This window comes from Squalius cephalus (genome assembly GCF_949319135.1).
Source record: "Squalius cephalus genome assembly, chromosome: 25".
NCBI classification, from domain to species: domain Eukaryota; kingdom Metazoa; phylum Chordata; class Actinopteri; order Cypriniformes; family Leuciscidae; genus Squalius; species Squalius cephalus.
In genome coordinates this window covers 10,681,221-10,702,122 of record NC_137146.1, presented here as the reverse complement: position 1 = coordinate 10,702,122, position 20,902 = coordinate 10,681,221, and the positions used below count along the sequence as shown (strand labels likewise).

Below are 20,902 nucleotides of genomic sequence, written 5' to 3'. Positions count from 1 at the left end.
TGAGGGTGAGTAAACGATGACAGGATTTTCATTTTTGTGTGAACTATCCCTTTAGGGTCTTGTCTGCTCTAACAAGCCTCATGGTTGGCCACAGGTTTTGGTTTGAACCTATTTTTTCTTCCCAAACAATTGTCTCTCTCCTTTTAATCCTCTACACATGTCATTTAATCCCTTCACTTTATAAAATGTATTAGACTGACTCAGACGTTCATTTATGTTATTATTTTAATGATAGAAGTTAATTCTAATTTAAATTAATTAAACAGGTTATTAATTAATTACTACAGCTCTTAGTAGAATAAATGACTTTTAACAACATCATAAAACATTCTTTCACACATATATCGAGAAACAGTACAAGCGGTTAACGTCGTGTTCTAAAGTCCACATTGGATTTAAAACAATGTAAACTTTGCTCCACTTCGGTTGAGAATGTCATGCCACATTTTGAACAACTCTGGCTCGTGATCTTGCGCTCGCGTCGCTTCGCCATGGCAACATCAGCTCGCTTCCTAAACAAAGCCGAGACAAGAGGAAAAGAGAAGGACATTACAACAGCAGAAACACTTTGCGTTCATACCTGACCACAGTTAATGCACAACATTTGTATTATACTTATATTAAGGTAAGAAGATGCAGTGCTTATTTTATAGCGCGCGTGTGCCTTTTCTGTTTACATAGGAACAGTGGCCTACGTTGCTTGTCATTGTTTAGCCTATTAGAAATAAGAATGCTCATTTATGTGTATTGCAATATATTGTTAAATATACTGCGGTGTATTATAAAGATTGGCAAACTGCCATCTTTATCCCGTTCCCTGGAGTGTAACCACAGAAAGTTATTGATTTTAAGAGGCTCTCCATGTCAACTCCCCATAGTCTGCTGCTCTGAGATCAAGTGTAAAACCGACCTGCTGTCATGTGTTGATGTATGTATTCCCATTACTTCTGTCCTAATGTTCATCGTCTGTGTGGTTGACAATATAGAGAGTTCTTAAAAGACAATATAGAGAGAAGAATCAGTATACGGAATAAAATATAATTACTTTCCAAGTAAGTCTTTTTGGTAAGGTGTTTAATATAATACAGGAGCATGCAGATGTGCAGGATGTGTCAAGCTTATACAGACAATGTATATCTCAAGGGTATTGAGTTATTTTGTTTTTCCTTGGGAGAACAGATCTCCCTTTATGATAATGTGAGGTCACATGTCTATTTCACCTTTAGCCTCGATCTCACTTTTCAAAAATATGTAATTTTGACAAAGGTTTGCGGGTCAATTGACTATGCTGTCTCTAAAGTACATATCATCAAAGAAATAATGGTCACCACATCAATTATTCCTTTCAAAAACCTATTTAAAATCAATATAGACTCATATTTAGAGATTAGGGGCTGTATTAAAGAAACTTCTGATCTTAATTTCTCACTTAAAGGTAGGATAGGCGATTTTTTCCAGACATTTTTTTTTTGTTATGCTGGTTGAAAGTCTCTTCACATCCTGATAACAATCACTAACTTAAGTGGTCTAAATATTTAAATGTATATATATATATATATATATATATATATATATACATATATATATATATACATATATATATATATATATATATATATATATCGTCTGTGGAAGGCGTAGGACCATAAAATGTTCGTCCCATCATTGCATTCGGTGTCCTACCTGCCTGTCAACATGTATTTTCATACCTTCGCGCACCCTGCGAGTGCAGACATCATATGTCATCAGCGCATTTCATGCTATGCAGAGTTAGACAGACGTCAGTCAGCGAGCACCACAACTGAAACAGCAACCACCTTTTACAGTTCCTCCTGAACCAAAACAATGAGCTTAAATGCTGAGTTCACACCATAACTACCATAGTTTGGAACTGATGGAAACCTGTGGCGTTATACTCTGAGTGGTTTGTGATTTGAATTTACGCTTCAATTGCAATTTGCAACAGTATCACGCCTAAATGAATCTGCAGCAGTCAGGTGGTACAGGTCAGAGTTCTCAAGTTGTTTATGTTCATTATTATTGTAATGCTATGTGATTTGAGACATGAGGTAGTTTAACGCCTTCTCTCGTCTCGTGACGCTTTGGAACCTCTGCTGTGTGCGTTCATGTGCTTTGAACAAGCGGCAACCTTCCGATCTCTCTCTTGAATCCAACACCGAAGTGACTTGAACTGCAATTCATCGACTGGCCACTAGAGACAGGCTCCAAAAGAGAATATAAAAAAATATGTTTACAGCCTGGTACAAAAAGTGTTTTTTGTCTATATAGCTAATTTTGCCCTTCATGACAACTGTGAGGGGGTGAATTATTTTATAACTCATCCGTTTAAATTATATTAAGCCTTACATTTCTGCATAATTAAGGGCGTTGCCTCTTGAATGACAGGTGGATTGCCGCTACTAGCCGTTTGTTTGTTAGCCGGCACGTCACCTTAGTTAATACGCCTCTTTTCCCATTTTTTGGTTATCCGGGAATGACGTGCAGTGACACGCTGCCAAGATGGCGACGGCCGGCTCCGCCCCCTTTTGGGCTTCAAAACCACTCTTCAGAAACTATGGGTGACGTCACGGACACTATGTCCATAGTTTTTTTTTACATCCATAGTTTTTTTTTACGTCCATACAGTCTATGGTTTTGAAGGAGGCGTGGCTTTGGAGAGCAGTTTGAAGGAAGAGTGGGATCTTATGCTTTCAAAGCTAGCTTCTATTGCTAGCCACTCCAAAAATTACTCCACCTTTAAGATCTGAAAATGTTCTATTTCCTAAGCAAAATTACCATGGTTACTAAATAGATAGGGTAGCATTCTGAGTTTACAACCCCAGTACTCTAAATTCTATTTGATCATATGTTCTTGCATTGCTTATTGTGTTTTTGGCTCTCTCATAAATCTTCTTATTCCCTTGACATGCTGTGCTGCAAAAGAGAAATCTATCCTGTGATATTTTTACACACAGAGTCATTATGGTCCGCCTGACAGTGCATCTGATCGCAAAATCAAGCAATCACTCAAAAACCTGCAGAAGTGGATCTCTCCAGCAGTATCTGAAGAAACTGACCCATCTAAACTTTTCAAACAAAAGTATAGATGACATTGTAAGTTTCAAGTTCAAATGTGTTCAAATTCTAGTTTCCATTAAATTAAATATTACACTACCATTCAAAAGTCTGGGGTCAGTAAGATTTTTTTCAAAGAAATTAATACTTTGCTCACCATAGATGCATTAAATTGATTAAAAGTGACATTAAAAAAAAAAAAATCTATTTAAAATGCTGTTCTTTTGAACTTTCTGTTCATCAAAGAATCCTGAAAATGTATTACTGTTTCCACAAAAATCTTAAGTTGCACAACTGTTTTCAAAATTGATAATAATAAGAAATGTTTCTTCAGCACCAAATCAGCATATTAGAATGGTTTCTGAAGGATCATGTGACACTGAAGACTGGGGAAATGAATGACATCACAGGAATAAATTACATTTGAACATATATTAAAATAGAAAACAGTTATCCTAAATTTTACAATATTTCAGTTTTACTGTATGATAATTGCAGCCTTGGTGAGCTTCTATCAAAAACATCAAAAAATCTTATCAGCACCAAACTTTTCAATGGCAATATTTTTAATGTTTATTGATTATTTTCCCTCTTTAACACATAGGATGATCTATCGATTTGCAGAAACCTCACAGTCCTTTACCTTTATGACAACCAAATATCACAAATCTGCAATTTGGGATTTGCCTCAAACCTTACACATTTATACATGCAAAATAACAATATCTCTTGCATAGAGAACCTCTCATCTCTGCATAATCTCTCCAAATTGTAAGTATATGAAAGTGCAAGCATAGTTATTATTTTTCATCACATTCCTGCTTGCATTGAAATGAAGTATGAAATTAATATTTTGTTGTTGCCTACTAATGTTTCTATATTTGAGGTTCTTGGGAGGAAACAGCATCACTGTGGTGGAGGGTTTAGAGGAGCTGAAAAGCCTGAAGGAGCTGCATGTGGAAGGTCAGAGACTACCCCATGGAGAAAAGCTGGTCTTTGACCCGCGATCCATTTCTAGCCTCTCTGTGAGTAACTTGTTTTTTTAACATTCACCTCAGTGAAGAAGAGCCTTAGATTGTTTAATTATATCTTCAATCTAGTGCACTTATATTTGGATTGACATGGCACAGTGTCCTGAAGCATCTTGTGAGTTTACTGTCAGAATCAGAAGAGAGGCGTATGACTCAAGGACCAAGATGTGTATCAAAGCAGTTCTGTGCAAAATTTGATGAGGGTAAAAGAGGTCTCTGTGGCTGCCTCCTTGTCTGACAAATCAACAGGGAGTATTTACCGCCCAGGCTATGGGAAAACAAACCGAAAAGTTGAGAATTTTGTTTATTTTGATAATTAATGAAATTGCAAGTGTAAGTGCACCCAATTTTTCCCCCGCAAAAAAAAATCCTAAATGCTCTCCTTTTACTAACAGTGAAATCTTCATTGATTCACCAGAAGTGGAACTGGTTTCAAATTTAAAGTGCATTACTAATTATATTTATATTATATTCTTTCAGGAAACCCTGTGCATTTTAAATATCTGCAAAAATAACATTGATGAGATATGGGACTTGGCCCCTCTCAGACAACTGGCCCATCTTTTTGCTGCTGATAACCAGCTACAGGACTTACAGGTAAATATGATTTTCCAGAAATAAGATACTTATGAACAGTGGTTAATTTTATAAGCACAATAAAAGTTACATTTCGCAATTTTTGTTCTGTTTAAATACGATGAAATTGTATGTTCCTATGAAGTGTGAAATGATAGAGGGAGAGTAGTGCAAAAACCTAATCTTACAAATCCTTCCAGCAATCCCCCAACTTGCACAGGGTCAGAATTATTCAACAAATCAGCGGGCCGGTCTCCAGGGACAGCTTCTGCTGACAATTTAAACAAGCGCAAGTTTTCCTCCTTCCTTAGTGAACTGATTTTCCTCTGAAATACACTCAGTGCCCCGTATAACTTCAGCCTTGTATTAAAAAACCATTTGAGGCAAACATTTAGTGAAACTAAAGCTGAAAAGTAACCTCCTCTGGAAAAGGGATTTTCCAACCTATCGATATCACACATTCAGTGACTAAAAGACTGGTGAAGGAACACTTTCTGAACTCTGCCGTAGTGTAACGAGTAAAAAAAAAACCTTGTCAAGCACCTCGCTAACTTTGTCCAACAGCACAAAAGACAATTCTCTCAGCAACTGCCACCGATAATAGTGATCCATGTGTCAGAGGAAGCTTTCATGTTTAGCAGATATCTCCTTTAATTTATACAACCCCTTTGCCACTATTGATTCAGTGGCGACAGCACCCAAAGGATCAATTCCTGCCTTGCGCAGTTTGGTCCAATTCCAGAGGAAACATTATGGATTTTTAAAATAGATTATGACAGGCAGTCAGCCGAGTGACAAATGGGTACTGCAGAGGCTGTTAGTGGCGCACGGCCAGACAGTGCAGATAGGGATCGAAGCGCTGGTCAAATACAGGTTCATAACTGGCCATCATTAACCCAGTGTGAGGCTGGAAAGGGCCCAGTCAGGAGTGCATTCAGCATGGGAGGGCAATTTGGCGCTGGGCAGTTCCCAGCCAAGCCCTCAGAGTGACAGACCTGACACGATCATTTATCAAAGCCTGAGAGCGCGCGGCTCGCTGGGGTCCCGCTAGAGCTGATTGCACGCGGACTGAAAAGTGGAAGCATTTTAGTTGAGACAGGAAGGCAATGAACAATCAGAGCGTGTCCAGAGAGTATTCATATTTCCAGCCTGGATTAATGTGTCCTTAGATAAACATACACTGCAGGCAACATGCTTGAGGACTACTGCCCAGGGGAACTTGTTAGTCCGAGTGACAGTATTTATTAAAACAAGCTGATGTTTTGTTTATACTTTTTGCCCCTCCAAATTTTTGGTTTAATTTGTTTTTCATGCTTGTGCCCTCTTTGTCGCCCTGATTATTTTTAACCATGCAGATCTTCTTTTAAATCTTCAAAATCTTTTCAGTGTTCAGGATTCTTCCAGGATGCAAAATCTCATTTGGAACATTTGGAAAAGATGCATTTTACTCTGTCTACCAATGATTTTATTTTACACTGATTAAGAGTAAAATGTAATGCCTTTATCTACGCTTTCAGGAGTTAGAGACAGTGTTCAGCCAATGGTCTCAACTGCGGCTACTGGATCTGAGTAGAAATCCGGTGTGTCACAAACCTAAATACAGGGACAGACTAATAACTGTCTGCAAAATTCTAGGTGAGAATTAGCTAACTTGTAAAATGTAATTATTTATTGTAAAAGAATCAATGAATGGCTCAAATTGTTTGTCCTTTATTATGTCATTTATTTCTTTTTAATTCTTATCATTATTATATTATGTATGTAATTTATCACTTTTAATGACACTTCAATAATATTTATTAAGCATTTTAATTACAGCTATTTTTATTGGTGGTGTGCTTTGCATTTTAAATAATTATTTAGTCAGTAAAATTATACAAAAACTGTATTTATTTTTTGATATTTAGAGGACCTCGATGGAAAACAAATAAATGAGCTGTCTAGGCAGTTTCTAATCAACTGGAAAGCCTCAAAAGATGCAAAGAAGAAACTAGAGGACGAAAAAGACATCAGAGGACAAATCACAAATCCACTTACAAGTATAAATATTTGCTGTATATATATGCAAGTATATGTGTGTGTGTGTGTGTGTGTGTGTGTGTGTGTGTGTGTGTGTGTGTGTGTGTGTGTGTGTGTGTGTGTGTGTGTGTGTGTGTGTGTGTGTGTGTGTGTGTGTGTGTGTGTGTGTGTGTGTGTGTTCATGTTTTTCTATCCCGGTGGGGACTTCAACCTGAATGCACACAGACTCATGGGGACTCGTGTCACAGTGGGGACCTAAATTGAGGTCCCCGTGGGTAAACAAGCTTATAAATCATACAGAATGAGGATTTTTTTAAATGTAAAAATGCAGAAAGTTTTCTGTGATGGGTAGGTTTAGGGTTAGGGTTAGTGTAAGGAGATAGAATATACAGTTTGTACAGTATAAAAACCATTAAGTCTATGTGTGTGTGTGTGTGTGTGTGTGTGTGTGTGTGTGCGTGCGTGCGTGCGTGCGTGTGTGTGTGTGAGTGAGTGTGTCATTATTTTACATTAATGCATTATATATAGAGGATTAAAATAAATGTTATATTATTTAAATATATGACTTTACACACTGTATATTATAATTTGTATTACAAATAAAACAGGGCCCTAACATGTCCCTATTATCGCATTTGAATTTACAAAATTTCTTTGGTGAGTGCATTGCAATGAAATTGTCATTATTGTTCTTTGATATTTACAGTAATTTATTTATTTTGCTATAATCCATTTCTCCTAGTAATGGGCAAGGCATAATTTATTTACATTCCATTATTGTATATCATCAGCATGTGGTTGAGTAACTAAGCCTTACATCCATTATGTCAGTTTCTGTGACAATGTGTGACTAACCCGTGTTTTGCTTTAGCTGATATTCAAAGGGGCCCCCAAGATCTCTTTGCCCATGACCGCAGTAGCTCTCTTAGAAAGCCGTCAGAATTTGGAAATCCCGGCGTTACATTTCGGACAGACCAAGTTCAAGCAGACAGCAGAGGAAGAAGGTATGAACAACTGAAATTTCTGCATGCTATTCGTCTATTTAGTTATTTTTTTATTTTTTTAAATCCAATACTTACGACTTATCTTCTATTAAAAAAGGGAAAGAAATTCTTAGATAAAAGCTATTGGTGTAAAGTTGCATGCAACTACTCATTTGTTGCCTTCAGACATGCTGGATAAATGCCTGCTGTTTGTCAAGTTGTATGACTCTTATTTTTCCCACCCATGCAAATAAACAGCTTTCTCCTTTAGAACTAGCCTGAGGTTAACCACAGTTCTGTGCTGTGTAATGTGACATCATCTTTTACTGCACAAATCGTACCCCTTTGATGTCTCACATTCTAAATATGTTAATCCTATTGCTTATCATATCAGTTGCTTTATCAGTGTGTGGCCTCTGAAATGCAGAAATGATTTGTTAATGTAGCTACAATAAATATGAACTGAATGTTTTTGTGCTTATAAGAAAAAAAAACGTAACAAGTAAGAGTATGAGTAAAAAGAATGATAATGCTGAATGACAGTTGTTTAAAGCCCTAATTTTCTATGTTATTATAGGGGTCCAGTAACAGAAGGATTTTAGTGATAATTTATATAAGCTTATATTAGACAGTGTGTGCCAGAATGTTATTGTTCTTGGCTATTTTTAATATTAACTATTTACTATTTTGACTATTAACACAAAAAAAATGAAACACAAAAAGCATAAAAGTCAACAAATATTGTTTAAATATTGTGTTAATATTGTAATTCATGACATTTCATTTTATTTACTTAATTCATGAATGTTATGGTGTGTTCACAGGTCAAGAGGGCTAAATATCCCAATGCGGAGTGGCAAACTCTGAAAATCTGAAACTGCTGATTTAAAACCCTTTATCAGTGTCCTTTTGGCTTGTGTGAGGACTTTTCCTACTTTCAATACAGCGAGTCTTCAGCTCTGCAACTTACATACAATGTGAATTTCTGAGCAGGTTCACCATAATGCACTCCCGTGACAAGTCTTTTGCACTGCCTAGTTTGCATCTTCAATTATATTTCTTAAATATTTGTGTATGTGTTTGATTGTTTGTTTGTAATAAATTTACTTTGCAAAATGTTTGAGTATTTTTAATATCATCATGTTTTGTACATCATTCTTTAGGATAAGGATATACATGTATTAGTAATGTTATTGTTCATTAAATAGTTTTTAAAAAATCCTAGTTGAAATAGGTCATTTTAATAACAAAATCTCAAAGTGAGATTTTATTTGCCATTGGAAATTCTCTGTGAAATCACAGATATTGACTACATCTATAGTTTAATTTTCTATTTTTAAGGTTTGATAATGCTTTTAGTTAGGCTATTTACATTATCAAATATACTTTTTAGTATGTTGTGTTTTTTTGGTTTTTTTTATCAAATAATATATTTATTATATTTATCTGATCAAATATGGAGTATTGTAACAAATGAATGCTCCAAATCTCACTGCATCATGCTTTAAAATTAAATTAAATTACTAATTAAATAGGTAGTCCTTTACATTCAGAGCTAATCATATTATCTTTAAGATTCATAGCTAACTTTTTTTCTGACTGAGGATTTATTTAAACTTACACATTATAGCAGATTTATCAACATCATGGACACTGCGTTCTGGACTGGAACGGTAAATGAATATGAAATATAAAACTGATTTTATAATAATGTTTAGACATATAGGCCTATAGAATACGCGGCGAGTACAGTAATGCACGAATGTAATTTCTGCGTATTTGGGAAATTTGTATCTACACCAGGGTATAACCTCTGAAAGATGTAGAGTAATTAGACAGAGAAGCTTACTTAACCTCATTTGCTCTGCTTCATAATTATTGGCCTGCGGGCAATACTGTTACTTCATCCTTACGAAAACAATGTTTATTAAGAACAGTCTCAGATATACATGTTATGAATAATTCCATTCATTAATTCTCCCACATCTCCGTTTGCGGAAAACAGAATGATTAATTTGGAGTCTCACAAGAATTTCCTCAAGCATGCCAGTTGATTGCAGTGTTTAGAGTTTATTTATTGGCGTTGTCCCAGAAAATGAAGCTGATGTCTGCGGCTCAAAATTATAATATCGACATGCCTTTTTAAATGTTAAAGTATAGGCAATGAAATTGTCGTGAGCACCGTGCCGATCGAATATGCAACGATCTGTTTGCCAGCTTGAAAATTACAATATTGTTGAAACAAAATAAATTAGAACCAAACAAAGCCAATAAAGGGGATACGAGTAGCCTATTTATTTCTTAAATAAACAATATGTTATATCATTTTCTGAAGTTGTGGATTACAAAGTGGTTTACAAAGTAACCAAAAATGCTGCCTCTGGCGTCGGAAAATGGACTGTAGGCTACCCTCCTACCGACCGATGCGAGAACGGCTCCAGTTGCCAGAGTTTTTGTGGCTTTTGATTAATTACACCGGAGTGAAACACTTGTCAGCTCTTTGTGTTGCCCGATAAATTAGAGGCTCATGAGACTTTACGCAGTCATTCAGGTGAGGACGCTGCGTGCGCGCGGACATACAGCCTATCCGTAGACGACCTTTCACGCGCAGCACCACGACTGTACATATATTTTTACAACGAGAAAGGGACTAATATTTTACAACGGTACTTTTGCCGAGCTGTGGAGGTTTTCATGCCTTGATGTGTGTTTCTTAGGACAGCACTTGAAACGATAATACAGGTATGATTATAACATTTCAGTAAGTTCTCATGAAAATGCACCTTTACAAGTCTACTTAAAGAGTTGTATTAAAACTGCATGTTCTGATATGATTTAATGTAGCCTAAATCATAACTTAAGGCGTAGGCTATATTAGGCTGTTTTATTGCTTTGACTTTGAATGACTCATGGATATGAGATTTTTTTGGACTCACTTGAGGCAAATGTTCCCATAAAAGTTTTTAACGAGTGTATGAGCTTAAACGTGTTTTTGACATAGTCTTCAATATTTGCCTATTTAAATGTGTATTTTTAACGTATAGCCCACTATTTTATCCAGGTTAAGGGGTGATTTCAATGGTTGGAAGACAGTCGATCCGTATGGATGGCATTGGTTCCGTGACAGTTATGGATGACAGTCCCGCATCAAGCCCCAACTCGAGCCCCAGTCCCGACACGCTCTCAGCGGACAGCCGGCGCCCAGAGGCCCTGTCCCACTCCAGGGTGGTCCCGTCTAGTGGCCTCGGTGGCAGAGGGAGACCCGCAGCAGCCAACGCAGCGCGCGAGAGGAGTCGCGTGCAGACGCTCAGGCATGCGTTCCTCGAGCTGCAGAGAACATTACCGTCGGTGCCACCGGACACCAAACTGTCCAAACTCGACGTCTTGATATTGGCAACCACATACATAGCGCATTTAACGAGAACCTTACAAGAGGAAGGGATGGAAGAGGACAACACAAAACAAACTGAAGCTTTGAATTCACTTAAAGGCGATGGCTACTTACATCCAGTGAAAGTAAGTTTTGGTCAATTCTGCTGTTCAGTTATTGGCCTATTTTACCATGAAATAGAAATTTAAAGTAGAACATTTTCACATTTGTTTTGAATAGGCTACTTTAAGATTGAGGTTTATTCTAACAGTTTTAAAATAAGTGTTTGTATTCATCGTTTTTGTCTTTCAGAAATGGCCAATGCGTTCAAGATTGTATATCGGTGCCACTGGCCAGTTCCTGGGTAACTCGAATGAAAATCAAGGGGCATCTTCATCATCGTCTCAAACATAGCCTATTATTTGCACAAAATGTTTTTGGAGGTAATGATTTAAAAATGAAGGTTAAAAAATGTAGTTGTTTTAGTAATTTTGTTGCATAAATTGTCCAGTTGCAGCCTGTAAAATTTTGTTTTACGCTATAATGAACAGAAATCTTTGAATTATGTTGCCATACAGACTGATTAATTGTGCATATTAATATATCCTAATTATTTCAAATATGTAAATAAGATTGAAATATTAAACTTTTGTGTTTTTTAACTGTGGGTTTCTGCTCAGACTTCTGTAGCTATTTGCAGTTCTGTACTTGTCTGAAATTCCGTGTGTTGGGTTATAATGAGCTGTCATGCTTGAGCTGTCGGCTATGCACTTTCTGTTACAACATTTGCACTAAATGCATGTGTGAATAACTTAACATTCGTCATGTGAAGTGGTCTGTCAGAATCGCAACAATAGCATCACCACCCCCTTTCTTCTTTTCACGTGAATAGTATGTGGAATAATAAATAAAACAATTCTTAAAATAAAATTACACTGATCTCAAGTTTATTATCAATTTTCTTATCGATGTTTTTCGATCATTCCCAATATGCAATATAATGTGTTCCAAGGTATTTGACATGCACTGAACATTTTAAATAACCTATCAAAATATTTAATTATTTTAAACTTTATTTACAGTTCTAATAGGCTTATATATCTCATGCGATGGCAGCATGCTGTGAAATTTATCATGGAAACATAAAAAAAAAAACTTTAAAGCTTAGTCATGACAAATTACTGAAAAGTTGTGGAAGCAATGAATAGTGTTAACTCTGTAAAGCCGTTTTAAACCCTCTAAAGCAAAATGTTTATAGCCCCAATTGCACTAGGCCTATTGATCTAAATAAGTAGCCTATATTGCTGACTGATCATTTTTATCTAAATTGTGGATATTATTATTAAATAAGGTATAATATATAGTCATATATAATATATATTTTATAGCTTACTAGCCTATTGTTTGTGTGTGTGTGTGTGTGTGTAGGCTACTTTAGGTTTGAGTAGCTAGATTCAATAGCTTCTTTCATTAAAGAAATCAAATTCCAAAAGAATTTTCATTAAACTTTACTGTGTTTTGGATTGATATCAATACAAACATATGAACATATGCCAGAGTTAAACAGTTTCAGCCGATTTTATTTCTTCACACTAGTCTAGCACATCAGCACGCATGTGCTGGTCCTACTAGGAAGTACTTAAAACGCGAAGTACGCATGCGTCACATCCTTTTCTTCCCGAGAGTGGACTGAGCTGGTCGCACGTTCTACGTGTTGCAGTATAACTTGAGGTAAATGTATTTCAAGTAATAGTTGTACTGATGCATTCTTAGTGAAAGTATTGTTGCAGCGATTTGTGGAACTGTTCATGAGGTTATAAGCTCGTTTAGAGATTTTTGCATCCTGGGTTGGCCACGTGGTTGGATCCCACACGTGTTACAAAAAGACGAAGTTATTATACGAATTTGCGACGTCGTTTCGTAGAAGCATCATTAGTCATTAATAACTGGAATTTGAAGGATTTGAGCAACTGAGTCAGTCCCGAGCATTATCATGGATCGCCAGGCACGACTTGCGCTATTTCTCATATTAATGAGTCGCATTCATAGACCGTAAAAAAAGACCTCATGGTGATGAGTCAGCTCGTCCAGTTGCAAAACAGATCAGCCCAAATATGTGCTTTTACTGTTAAGCGTTCACGTCTTAAATTGGACGAGTATTAAAAATTAACGTTACCTATATACGTTATGACTTAATTGACTATATTTTTATTCATGAGCTTTTGAGCAATGATGTGGAGAAGAGATCTCAAATTACTTTAGACTTCGTTTGAAGGGTTTATCTTGAGCCCAAAGTGAATACAGTAGTTTTGATTGGATGTATTACGTTTCTTTAGGACCGTATGATCAATATTGTAATGTGACATGATTTTGTCAAATCCTGTTGTAATCATGACCTATCTTAGAAAAGGTTTTAAGTATCCCATGAGGACTGTTATAAATCATTTTGGCAGGTGGGTGTCCCAGATCTGGTGATAAATTGCTCCTTTGCCATTTGCTCTGCTGTCGGCAGGACTGTGCTCTGTCCGGCATAGGTCTGCTGTCCCTTGTGTGGCCTGGCTGGTTTGGGAATGGTCTTACATGACCTGGATTGGGTAATCAGGGCTTTGATTCACTTGGAGGTGCTGTGGTCTTGGTAAAGGTCCTGACCTTGAGTTGAACTAGCCTTGCCTAGGCCTTTGTGTTTGTGTGTGAGGGTCTACTCTCAAGCTGTGTTACAATGCCTTTTGACCTCTAGATCATCAGTCATCTTTTTGAGGTGGAATTGAGTTTTTCATCTTCCTTTTCCCTCAGTGCTGCTTATTTGAGGCACTAAATCAATAACTGAAATAACATGGGTAATTAGTGATCACATTCATAACTTTCTGCTGCTTTTGTCATGTTTCTTTACTTAGAATTAGAAGTTAAATCTATCCTTTTTTCAATCACAGAGGCAGATGAAGATGGCTGCAGCCAGTGGAAATGATCAATGCAAAGGTAAGAAACTGAATTTGCTAAATTGATTTTTAAAGCTAAAAGATGTGGACAAGATTACTGGGATGTAATGCGTGTCGGATTGGTTAAACCAAAAGGAATGATTTTGTTTTTGCAGTTTACTTTTCATGCCAACATTGGGGTACAAAGTCACAAACTGACTATCTGAAGCAGCAGCAGAGCAATTGACTGTTTAGTATGCGAGTAAGGATGTATAGCCTCCTTCACTTATCCTCACTAGGTTCAAGGATTTCTACTGGTAAAGGGTGTCGAGAAGTGCAGATGAAGAGAAATTATTTATTTTAGATATACATTGTGTTTTCAATGTTTTTCTTTTGTGTGAAATGAGTGTTTGAGGAATGCTTGTTGCCATGATGAGTCACGTTTTGCCGTTTACCCATCAGACCAAATTGGATTGCTGATATTGTGACTATCTGAAGCAACAGCAGAGTTGATTAGCCAGTAGCCTGTTTGAGATTTCACCAGCATTAAATTTGATCTTATTTGTCCTCCCACCAGGTCCAAGGATTCCCCTAGGAAAGGGTGACCTGAGAAGTTCAGATCATATGAAGACTGGCAAGTTAATTTTTTTTTTTTTTTAATTTTTGGAGTGCAAAATGTGTATTTTTGAAAATTGCTTGTTACCATGATGATATCACATTTACGCCGTTTACCCATCAGACCAGACTGGGTTGTTGACACTGTGACTTTCTGAAGCAACCGCAGAATTGACTACCCAGAACCCCATTTGAGAATACTACAGTATTGATTTTATTCTACCTCCCTTACCAGATCGAAGGACTGAATCTAGAAAATGGTGACATGAAAAATGCAGATGAATGAAGACTGGTTTCTTGTATACTGGTAAATTTATATACAATTCATTATACTTGATAATGTTACTTTCCATGATGATATCACATTTTCGCCGTTTACCCATCAGACCAGACTGGGTTGTTGACACTGTGACTATCTGAAACCTGAAGCAACAGCAGAATTGAATTGACTACCCAGAACCCCATTTGAGAATACTACAGTATTGATTTTATTCTACCTCCCCTACCAGATCGAAGGACAAACTAGAAAATGGTGACAGAAGTGCTGATGAATGAAGACTGGTTACTTGTATACTGGTAAATTATATACAATCAATTCTATATTTGATATTAATGTCATTTGCCATGATGAATTCACATATTCGCCGTTTACCCATCAGACCAGACTGGGGTGCTGAAACTGTGACTATCTGAGGACATGTCTTGATTTTAAATAGGCTAAAGCTTAGTTCCTGCTTGTAATACCTTGCTTCATTCCTCTATACAGGTTGCGTAGGTGTGCACAAAATTCAAGATCTGCTTGCGGGATTCTTCCAGTGTAAGGTCCCGCTGGTGCAAGGAGTCCAGGTCATGAAGAGCACAGGGAAACACTGCGTCGGGTGGAAAAACAAGCGCAGAGGCCCCTGCATTCCCAAGACAAACTTTCTCATTCCCAAACACTCAACGCACACACAGTAACAGGAGCTTTATCCTAACTTTAAACTAGTAATGAAGTGCTAAAATGTGAATGGGTTGTGATCAAATGCACAATGAAATAAATTATCAAAAACATTCCTGATTTTGTTTCATTACTGAATGTCATTTTAGAATGACTGACTGGATTTCAAAGGTTTTTTGTATATTTGTTTAGACTTTAGAAATAAAATGAGAACTAACCATGTTTTAGGGTGATTGAACTCTCGCACAGCAGTACTGCAATGACTGCATCTTCCTCCAGAACTTGCTCTCTCAGACTGAGTTTAGCATGAGCCTGGGCCAGAGAAATCCTAACAGAACCAGTAAACAATATCAGTTGTGTATGAAATGGTTACATTTTTAAATCTATTTGTGGTGTGACTGCTTGTTTTACAGAAGTAGTTTGGATTCTTTAATTATGCTTTATCCCCCCATCCCTTTTTTAACCAGTTGTTGGTGTACAAATGTCTTCCATCTATCTCTAAATAAACTATCATAATTTACACATCTGTTTGCTGACAATCTGTTGGAAATGGGGAAGTGCTTAATTTGCAGACTTGCAATATAACTGCTCCATCTAGTGGTCTACAGCTTTGTAAAGAAGAGTTGCCGTTATGTAGCTTTCCTTTTTTAAATCGGTTCAAATGCTGCTGCAAACTGTTAATTTTGTAGTGCTTACAGCAGTTTGACAGAAGTGACAGAGGATCTCTGTGTTGAGTCTGAGCGAACCCTGCGACTGGCCATGTAATAGCCATGGATCATCCTTTCCGCCTCAGGGCTCATGTCCACCTTCAGCTCTCTTGCATGAGCCAAGAGCTAGAAGATATTCAAGTGTGGAAAAACAGGCTATTTCATGTAACTAAGTCTAACCTTATGCACATTACTTAAAATCTTTAACATTTCAAACTAGAAAACCAAAAACAAGCAGTCCAAATTCAGTGTTATACTGTACACTACTGGCCAAAAGGTAAGAATTAATATTTTTTTAAAGAAACCTTTTATGTTCACCAAAGCTGAATGGCTGCATGAGCGCTTTACAAGTTGAAATCTTGATGTGAATGCACCTTATTACAATTTAAAGGGGTTCCGATCCCTTTTGACCGGTAGTGTATTATTGACACACCTCTTTGTAGTCTTGTGTGGTAAACTGCATGCATGCTGGGTAAAGGGGTTCTCCTGGGCACATGGCCTGTCTCAGGGTATGCACTGTCATGGACAGAAGTGGATGATTGCCGCTTGTTTCTCTACACTGGACTACGAGTCCAAATGCCCCTGCAAGTTGAAGGGGAACTGAGCCCATTTCCTGCATTTATAAAATAAATCGTAATCACTATCAAATAAGCAGATGTTGTAAAACCATGACTTCTTTAAATATTTACTGATGTAGTAATATAAAATAACACCAAGTCATTTTTTAGACAATTTGGAGTAACCGAGGGTGCGGTTCAACAACTGTTACAAATTAGCACAATGAGGAACTCTCCTAAAATAGATGGCATTGTCTCTGGTTCCTGTTCCCAAATACAGAAAAAGGTGGGGTCATCTGTGAAGCATTCCAGCATTCCTTCTAATCAGTCTTTTGGTATGTACTGCTTGCTTATAAAATTCCCACATTATCATTCCCATCTCATTTCCTGAGGAAAAACTCCATTTGACTATAATAAGATTGGATATGAACCCACCACAGAACCCAGCACTACATTATCACATCTGGCTGTCCTCTTGGAGGGGGAAGCAGCATCAGCTAAGGCCCAAAAGTTACACTGGATGGGGAAGGAGAGCTGCTGGTCTATATCATCACCATACTTCTTGGCAGGAATGAAAACAGACACAGTTCTGCTTTCAAGAGCTGAAGGAAATATAAGTATTTAGGTTTGCTGTGCTTTAATGCATGTACAGTTTTTCATATCTAGCTGTCATCTGCGATAGAAATAATGTTAAACAATTAATTGGCACCAGACTGAAGCATGTCCATCTTGTCTTTCTTGTAGCATGTGAGGTCTCCCAGCAGACAGACTCCTCCAGATGCCAGCAAAGCTGAACCTGCATGGATATTGGCGGTACCTGCTCCATGTTCATCTCTAGATAAAGATGCCAACAGCTCTCCTGTCAGCGCATGATGAATGCCTCGTGAGGCCAATGGCAGGCTATATCTCATCAACCTGTCAACGAATAAACACATACTATGCATCATATTTTGATGATCATTATCAAAATGGATATGTGCATTTGATAAAGCTGTACCTATCAATTATTAGACTGTCACTGGTGATAGCAAGCACATCCAGGTGGTTGGGCGAGTCTGGATTATCTTCAGTTTGCACCAAACTAAGAAGTAGCCCCAACTTTAATGTGTTGTAGAGTCCCGGTGGGATCACCGGGGAACCGAATGAGTTGGCTACAATGGCAGCGAACCTCCACGGGGAACAGGCCGAGGCTGCCTGCAGGTTCTGGAAGTTGTTGCTAACCAGACAGGAGCCTGTGAGCGGCAGTCAGGAGCAAATGACTTTGACATGCTGTGAATTTGCCTGGCTGTTTCACCATCAAAGTCAAAACAAGACCTTACATTTTGGGGTCCATGGTTGGATGCTGCAAGCCTCGACACTCCAAGTTACATTGGGCCACTGGTGCACATGAGCTGGAATCCCCACAACTCGGTACAGATGGCCGATTCTCATGGAGTTACACAGTTCATCTAATTACGTTAAGAGAAACAAAACAATCACAGTTGGGGGCTGGTCTTCACTTATTATTTTGAGAAACAGGCTCGCCACCTACACGACTGCCAAAAGAAACACTGCAGGCTCTTTTAAACAATGATTCCACTATGACTTGTAGAAACTAATGAGTGTACCTTACATTTATTAACATGTATGTTCAGTAACTAGAGCCTGGCGTATTGAATTCCAGACTAATACTAGGTCAACACAATATGCTAATACCGTCCAGAGAATCTGTGGCCTCTCCAGTTGGCTAACTGAGAAATATTATTGAAGGAGACAGGAACACCCAATCTAATACTGAAAGACACTGTGAGAGGATGTGTTTCGGCAGTTTATGTATTTGAGAGCTCTGATTCAACCTTATGAAAACCAGGTTAATCAGGCATGACAAGTAACAAACTAACTGGATTATTTCATAATGGTTGGTTTAAAAGTGAAGTTTATTTGCAATACCATGAGAAAGTAAAAGCAAAAAGCAAACAAAAAGTGCATTTACCTCTTAGAAAAAGGGTGACGGACTGATATCTCAAGGAAGCAGCATCATGAACTCCCAAAATATCCACTGCTTTTTCATGTATGAGCTCAACCAGCTGTTTATCTGTGAATTGAATAAAAAAAATATATATATATCCAATTTTACACATAACATTTAGTCTATAAAATAACTGTTTTCTGTTGAACTTAAGTTAACGTAACATTTAATAACATTATACATATATTTACTTTCACATTTGATCAATGCATAATGTGTCGTTGCTGAATAAAAGTATTATTATTTTTTTAAATCATACTGATCACAAACCTGAATGGTAGTGTTTGCAACTATAAAGTTCACTGATTTCTTTCCCCTCATGTATCAAATTTATATTTTATATAATATTTCAATAATGTTTTTTTAATTGATGTAGTCTCACCCCCTAAAACACGAGATTTCACATCTTCTTTCAGCGGTGAAGAGCAGAGAAAGCAGGTAAAATCACTTCTAACCGTGGCAGACTCTGTGGCACCCGGTGCATGAACTCTGATATGATGAAACCCTTTAGACAAATTGACAAATTGTGTAGTAGAAAAATAACAAATAATACCCATAAAGTGAATTAGGTTACCTACCTCTTGAGCAAGGACATGTCTCTTCTGAGCAGAGAAATCTGGCCCCTTGTGTGTATTTGGTGACACGTGTCATGGCAATTACGAGGCCCTCCAAAGCAAAAGGTCTCATTGGACCATATCCACGAGGAAACTCAGAGAGATCCAAACAATAGTCAGGAAAAGGCGGCAAGTGAGTTGGCTTTAAAACAACATTAACCTACAGAAAAAAAAAATTACCTTATGTTTTTTTATATTTTGATACACTGATGGCTCTATTATATGATTGTCTAGTGAATTTCAAGAATATCCAAGTCTGTACTCATACATACACTATCAGTCAAAAGTTTGGAATATTTTTTGTCTCTTATGCGCACCAAGCCTCCATTTGTTTGATCAAAAATACTGTAATTTTTTTTATATTGTGACATTTTATTACAATTTAAAGAACTGCTTTCTATTTAATAAATTTTATATATTCCTGTGATGGGAACACTAGCAGCCATTACTCCAGTCTTCAGTGCCACATGATCCTTCAGAAATCATTCTATGCTGATTTGCAAAACATTTTTTAATATTATCAATGTTGAAAAAAGTTGCTGTTTAATAGTTCAAAAACATTAAAAACTTTTGACCAGTAGTGAACACATAAACAAACAAAAATAAGTGAAATGTGAATTTAATTAAGCTGTTCCTTACCTGGCTTTCTGTTTCTAAATGGTCAATAAGTGACAGAGTTTTTATAGACAGAAAACAAACCTGAAAAATAACCACTGCATTTTCATTTTTTTGAAATACAGAGTAGTTTCTAAATGTAAATATCAATGTGGTCTGTTAAGCACAATACAAAACACGACAACATTGTGACATTCTTTTTTCACCAACAGGAAACTGTTGCTGGGAGAAAATGCATGGCTATGCCACTTTGGATAAGCAAACGTGAGGTAAACTGACTAAAAGTTGGGTATTTTGTATATTTCATTTGTGCAACTCACTGACTGAAAGAGTGAAACAGCTTTGAGAGGGTCGTGTAGTATACAGTCTCCCAGTGGGGCGTCGAGCTCAAGCATATCTGAGGGACTTACATCAAAACTGAATCGATACACGGCCCCCATCTGCTGTGCACCTGAAAGACATTTACCCCCCCTTTCAACAGTTATGGATATAATAATAATAACAACATAAAATGTAATGATTAATCTAAAACGTCACATAAAAACGGATGTGGACACTGTATGTGTCACGTGCACGAGCTCCTGTCCACTGAGGGAAACTACTAGATGCATTTAAAGCGCTAATAATGCTCCCAAACCTTATAAACAAACCTTTAAAGACATTACAGTCTTCAATGAGTTTACGTAATCCACCACTTCTATCTAAATAAATTACTATTGCTTCTTTTAAAGAAAGTAGACTATCCATATCTCCGCTCGGCAGTTGGGCGAGAAGCAGCTAGACATCAATATTATATATGCAAATGAGATGTATCACACGTGACTCAAGAAACATACCCTCCTCGAATAACGCTTCTAATAATTATTAAATAATAAATTTA

At 37.1% G+C, this 20,902-nt stretch overlaps 3 protein-coding genes and 1 long non-coding RNA gene across 8 annotated transcripts; 3 read left to right on the top strand and 1 right to left on the bottom strand.

Moving 5' to 3' along the window:
* Window positions 1-292: 292 nt before the first annotated feature.
* Window positions 293-20,791, bottom strand: mcmdc2 (minichromosome maintenance domain containing 2; the record flags this gene model as incomplete). 4 transcript variants are annotated; one of them, XM_079863120.1, is made up of 15 exons in its annotated part: window positions 20,673-20,791; window positions 20,343-20,473; window positions 20,047-20,106; window positions 19,372-19,567; window positions 19,176-19,298; window positions 18,758-18,859; window positions 18,105-18,233; window positions 17,783-18,017; window positions 17,495-17,700; window positions 17,221-17,387; window positions 16,662-16,841; window positions 16,218-16,354; window positions 15,740-15,849; window positions 15,329-15,486; window positions 293-512 (listed from the first exon to the last, which is right to left on the bottom strand). In XM_079863120.1, exons 1-14 carry the CDS (start codon window positions 20,767-20,769, stop codon window positions 15,335-15,337), a joined length of 2,025 nt encoding a protein of 674 aa, XP_079719246.1. In that variant the 5' UTR covers window positions 20,770-20,791. The 4 variants fall into 4 exon arrangements, with proteins under 4 accessions (XP_079719246.1, XP_079719243.1, XP_079719244.1 ...); XM_079863117.1 differs by lacking the exon at window positions 293-512 and having other exon boundaries at window positions 15,467-15,849; XM_079863118.1 differs by lacking the exons at window positions 293-512; window positions 20,047-20,106 and having other exon boundaries at window positions 15,467-15,849.
* Window positions 438-8,796, top strand: ppp1r42 (protein phosphatase 1, regulatory subunit 42). 2 transcript variants are annotated; one of them, XM_079863121.1, is made up of 9 exons: window positions 438-625; window positions 2,976-3,114; window positions 3,680-3,846; window positions 3,962-4,100; window positions 4,587-4,703; window positions 6,200-6,317; window positions 6,590-6,721; window positions 7,573-7,705; window positions 8,509-8,796. In XM_079863121.1, the coding sequence occupies exons 1-9, from the start codon at window positions 594-596 to the stop codon at window positions 8,549-8,551; spliced, it is 1,020 nt and encodes a 339-aa protein (XP_079719247.1). In that variant the 5' UTR covers window positions 438-593; the 3' UTR covers window positions 8,552-8,796. The 2 variants fall into 2 exon arrangements, with proteins under 2 accessions (XP_079719247.1, XP_079719248.1); XM_079863122.1 differs by lacking the exon at window positions 438-625 and adding an exon at window positions 860-928 and having other exon boundaries at window positions 8,509-8,713.
* On the top strand, window positions 10,173-11,974 carry tcf24 (transcription factor 24). The gene is made up of 3 exons (XM_079863597.1): window positions 10,173-10,426; window positions 10,746-11,200; window positions 11,367-11,974. Exons 2-3 carry the CDS (start codon window positions 10,763-10,765, stop codon window positions 11,466-11,468), a joined length of 540 nt encoding a protein of 179 aa, XP_079719723.1. The 5' UTR covers window positions 10,173-10,426; window positions 10,746-10,762; the 3' UTR covers window positions 11,469-11,974.
* On the top strand, window positions 12,691-15,487 carry LOC307153578. Its single transcript, XR_013820174.1, has 6 exons — window positions 12,691-12,785; window positions 13,985-14,030; window positions 14,547-14,607; window positions 14,820-14,891; window positions 15,094-15,160; window positions 15,351-15,487. It is a non-coding gene; the product is annotated as an uncharacterized lncRNA (long non-coding RNA).
* Window positions 20,792-20,902: the final 111 nt, after the last annotated feature.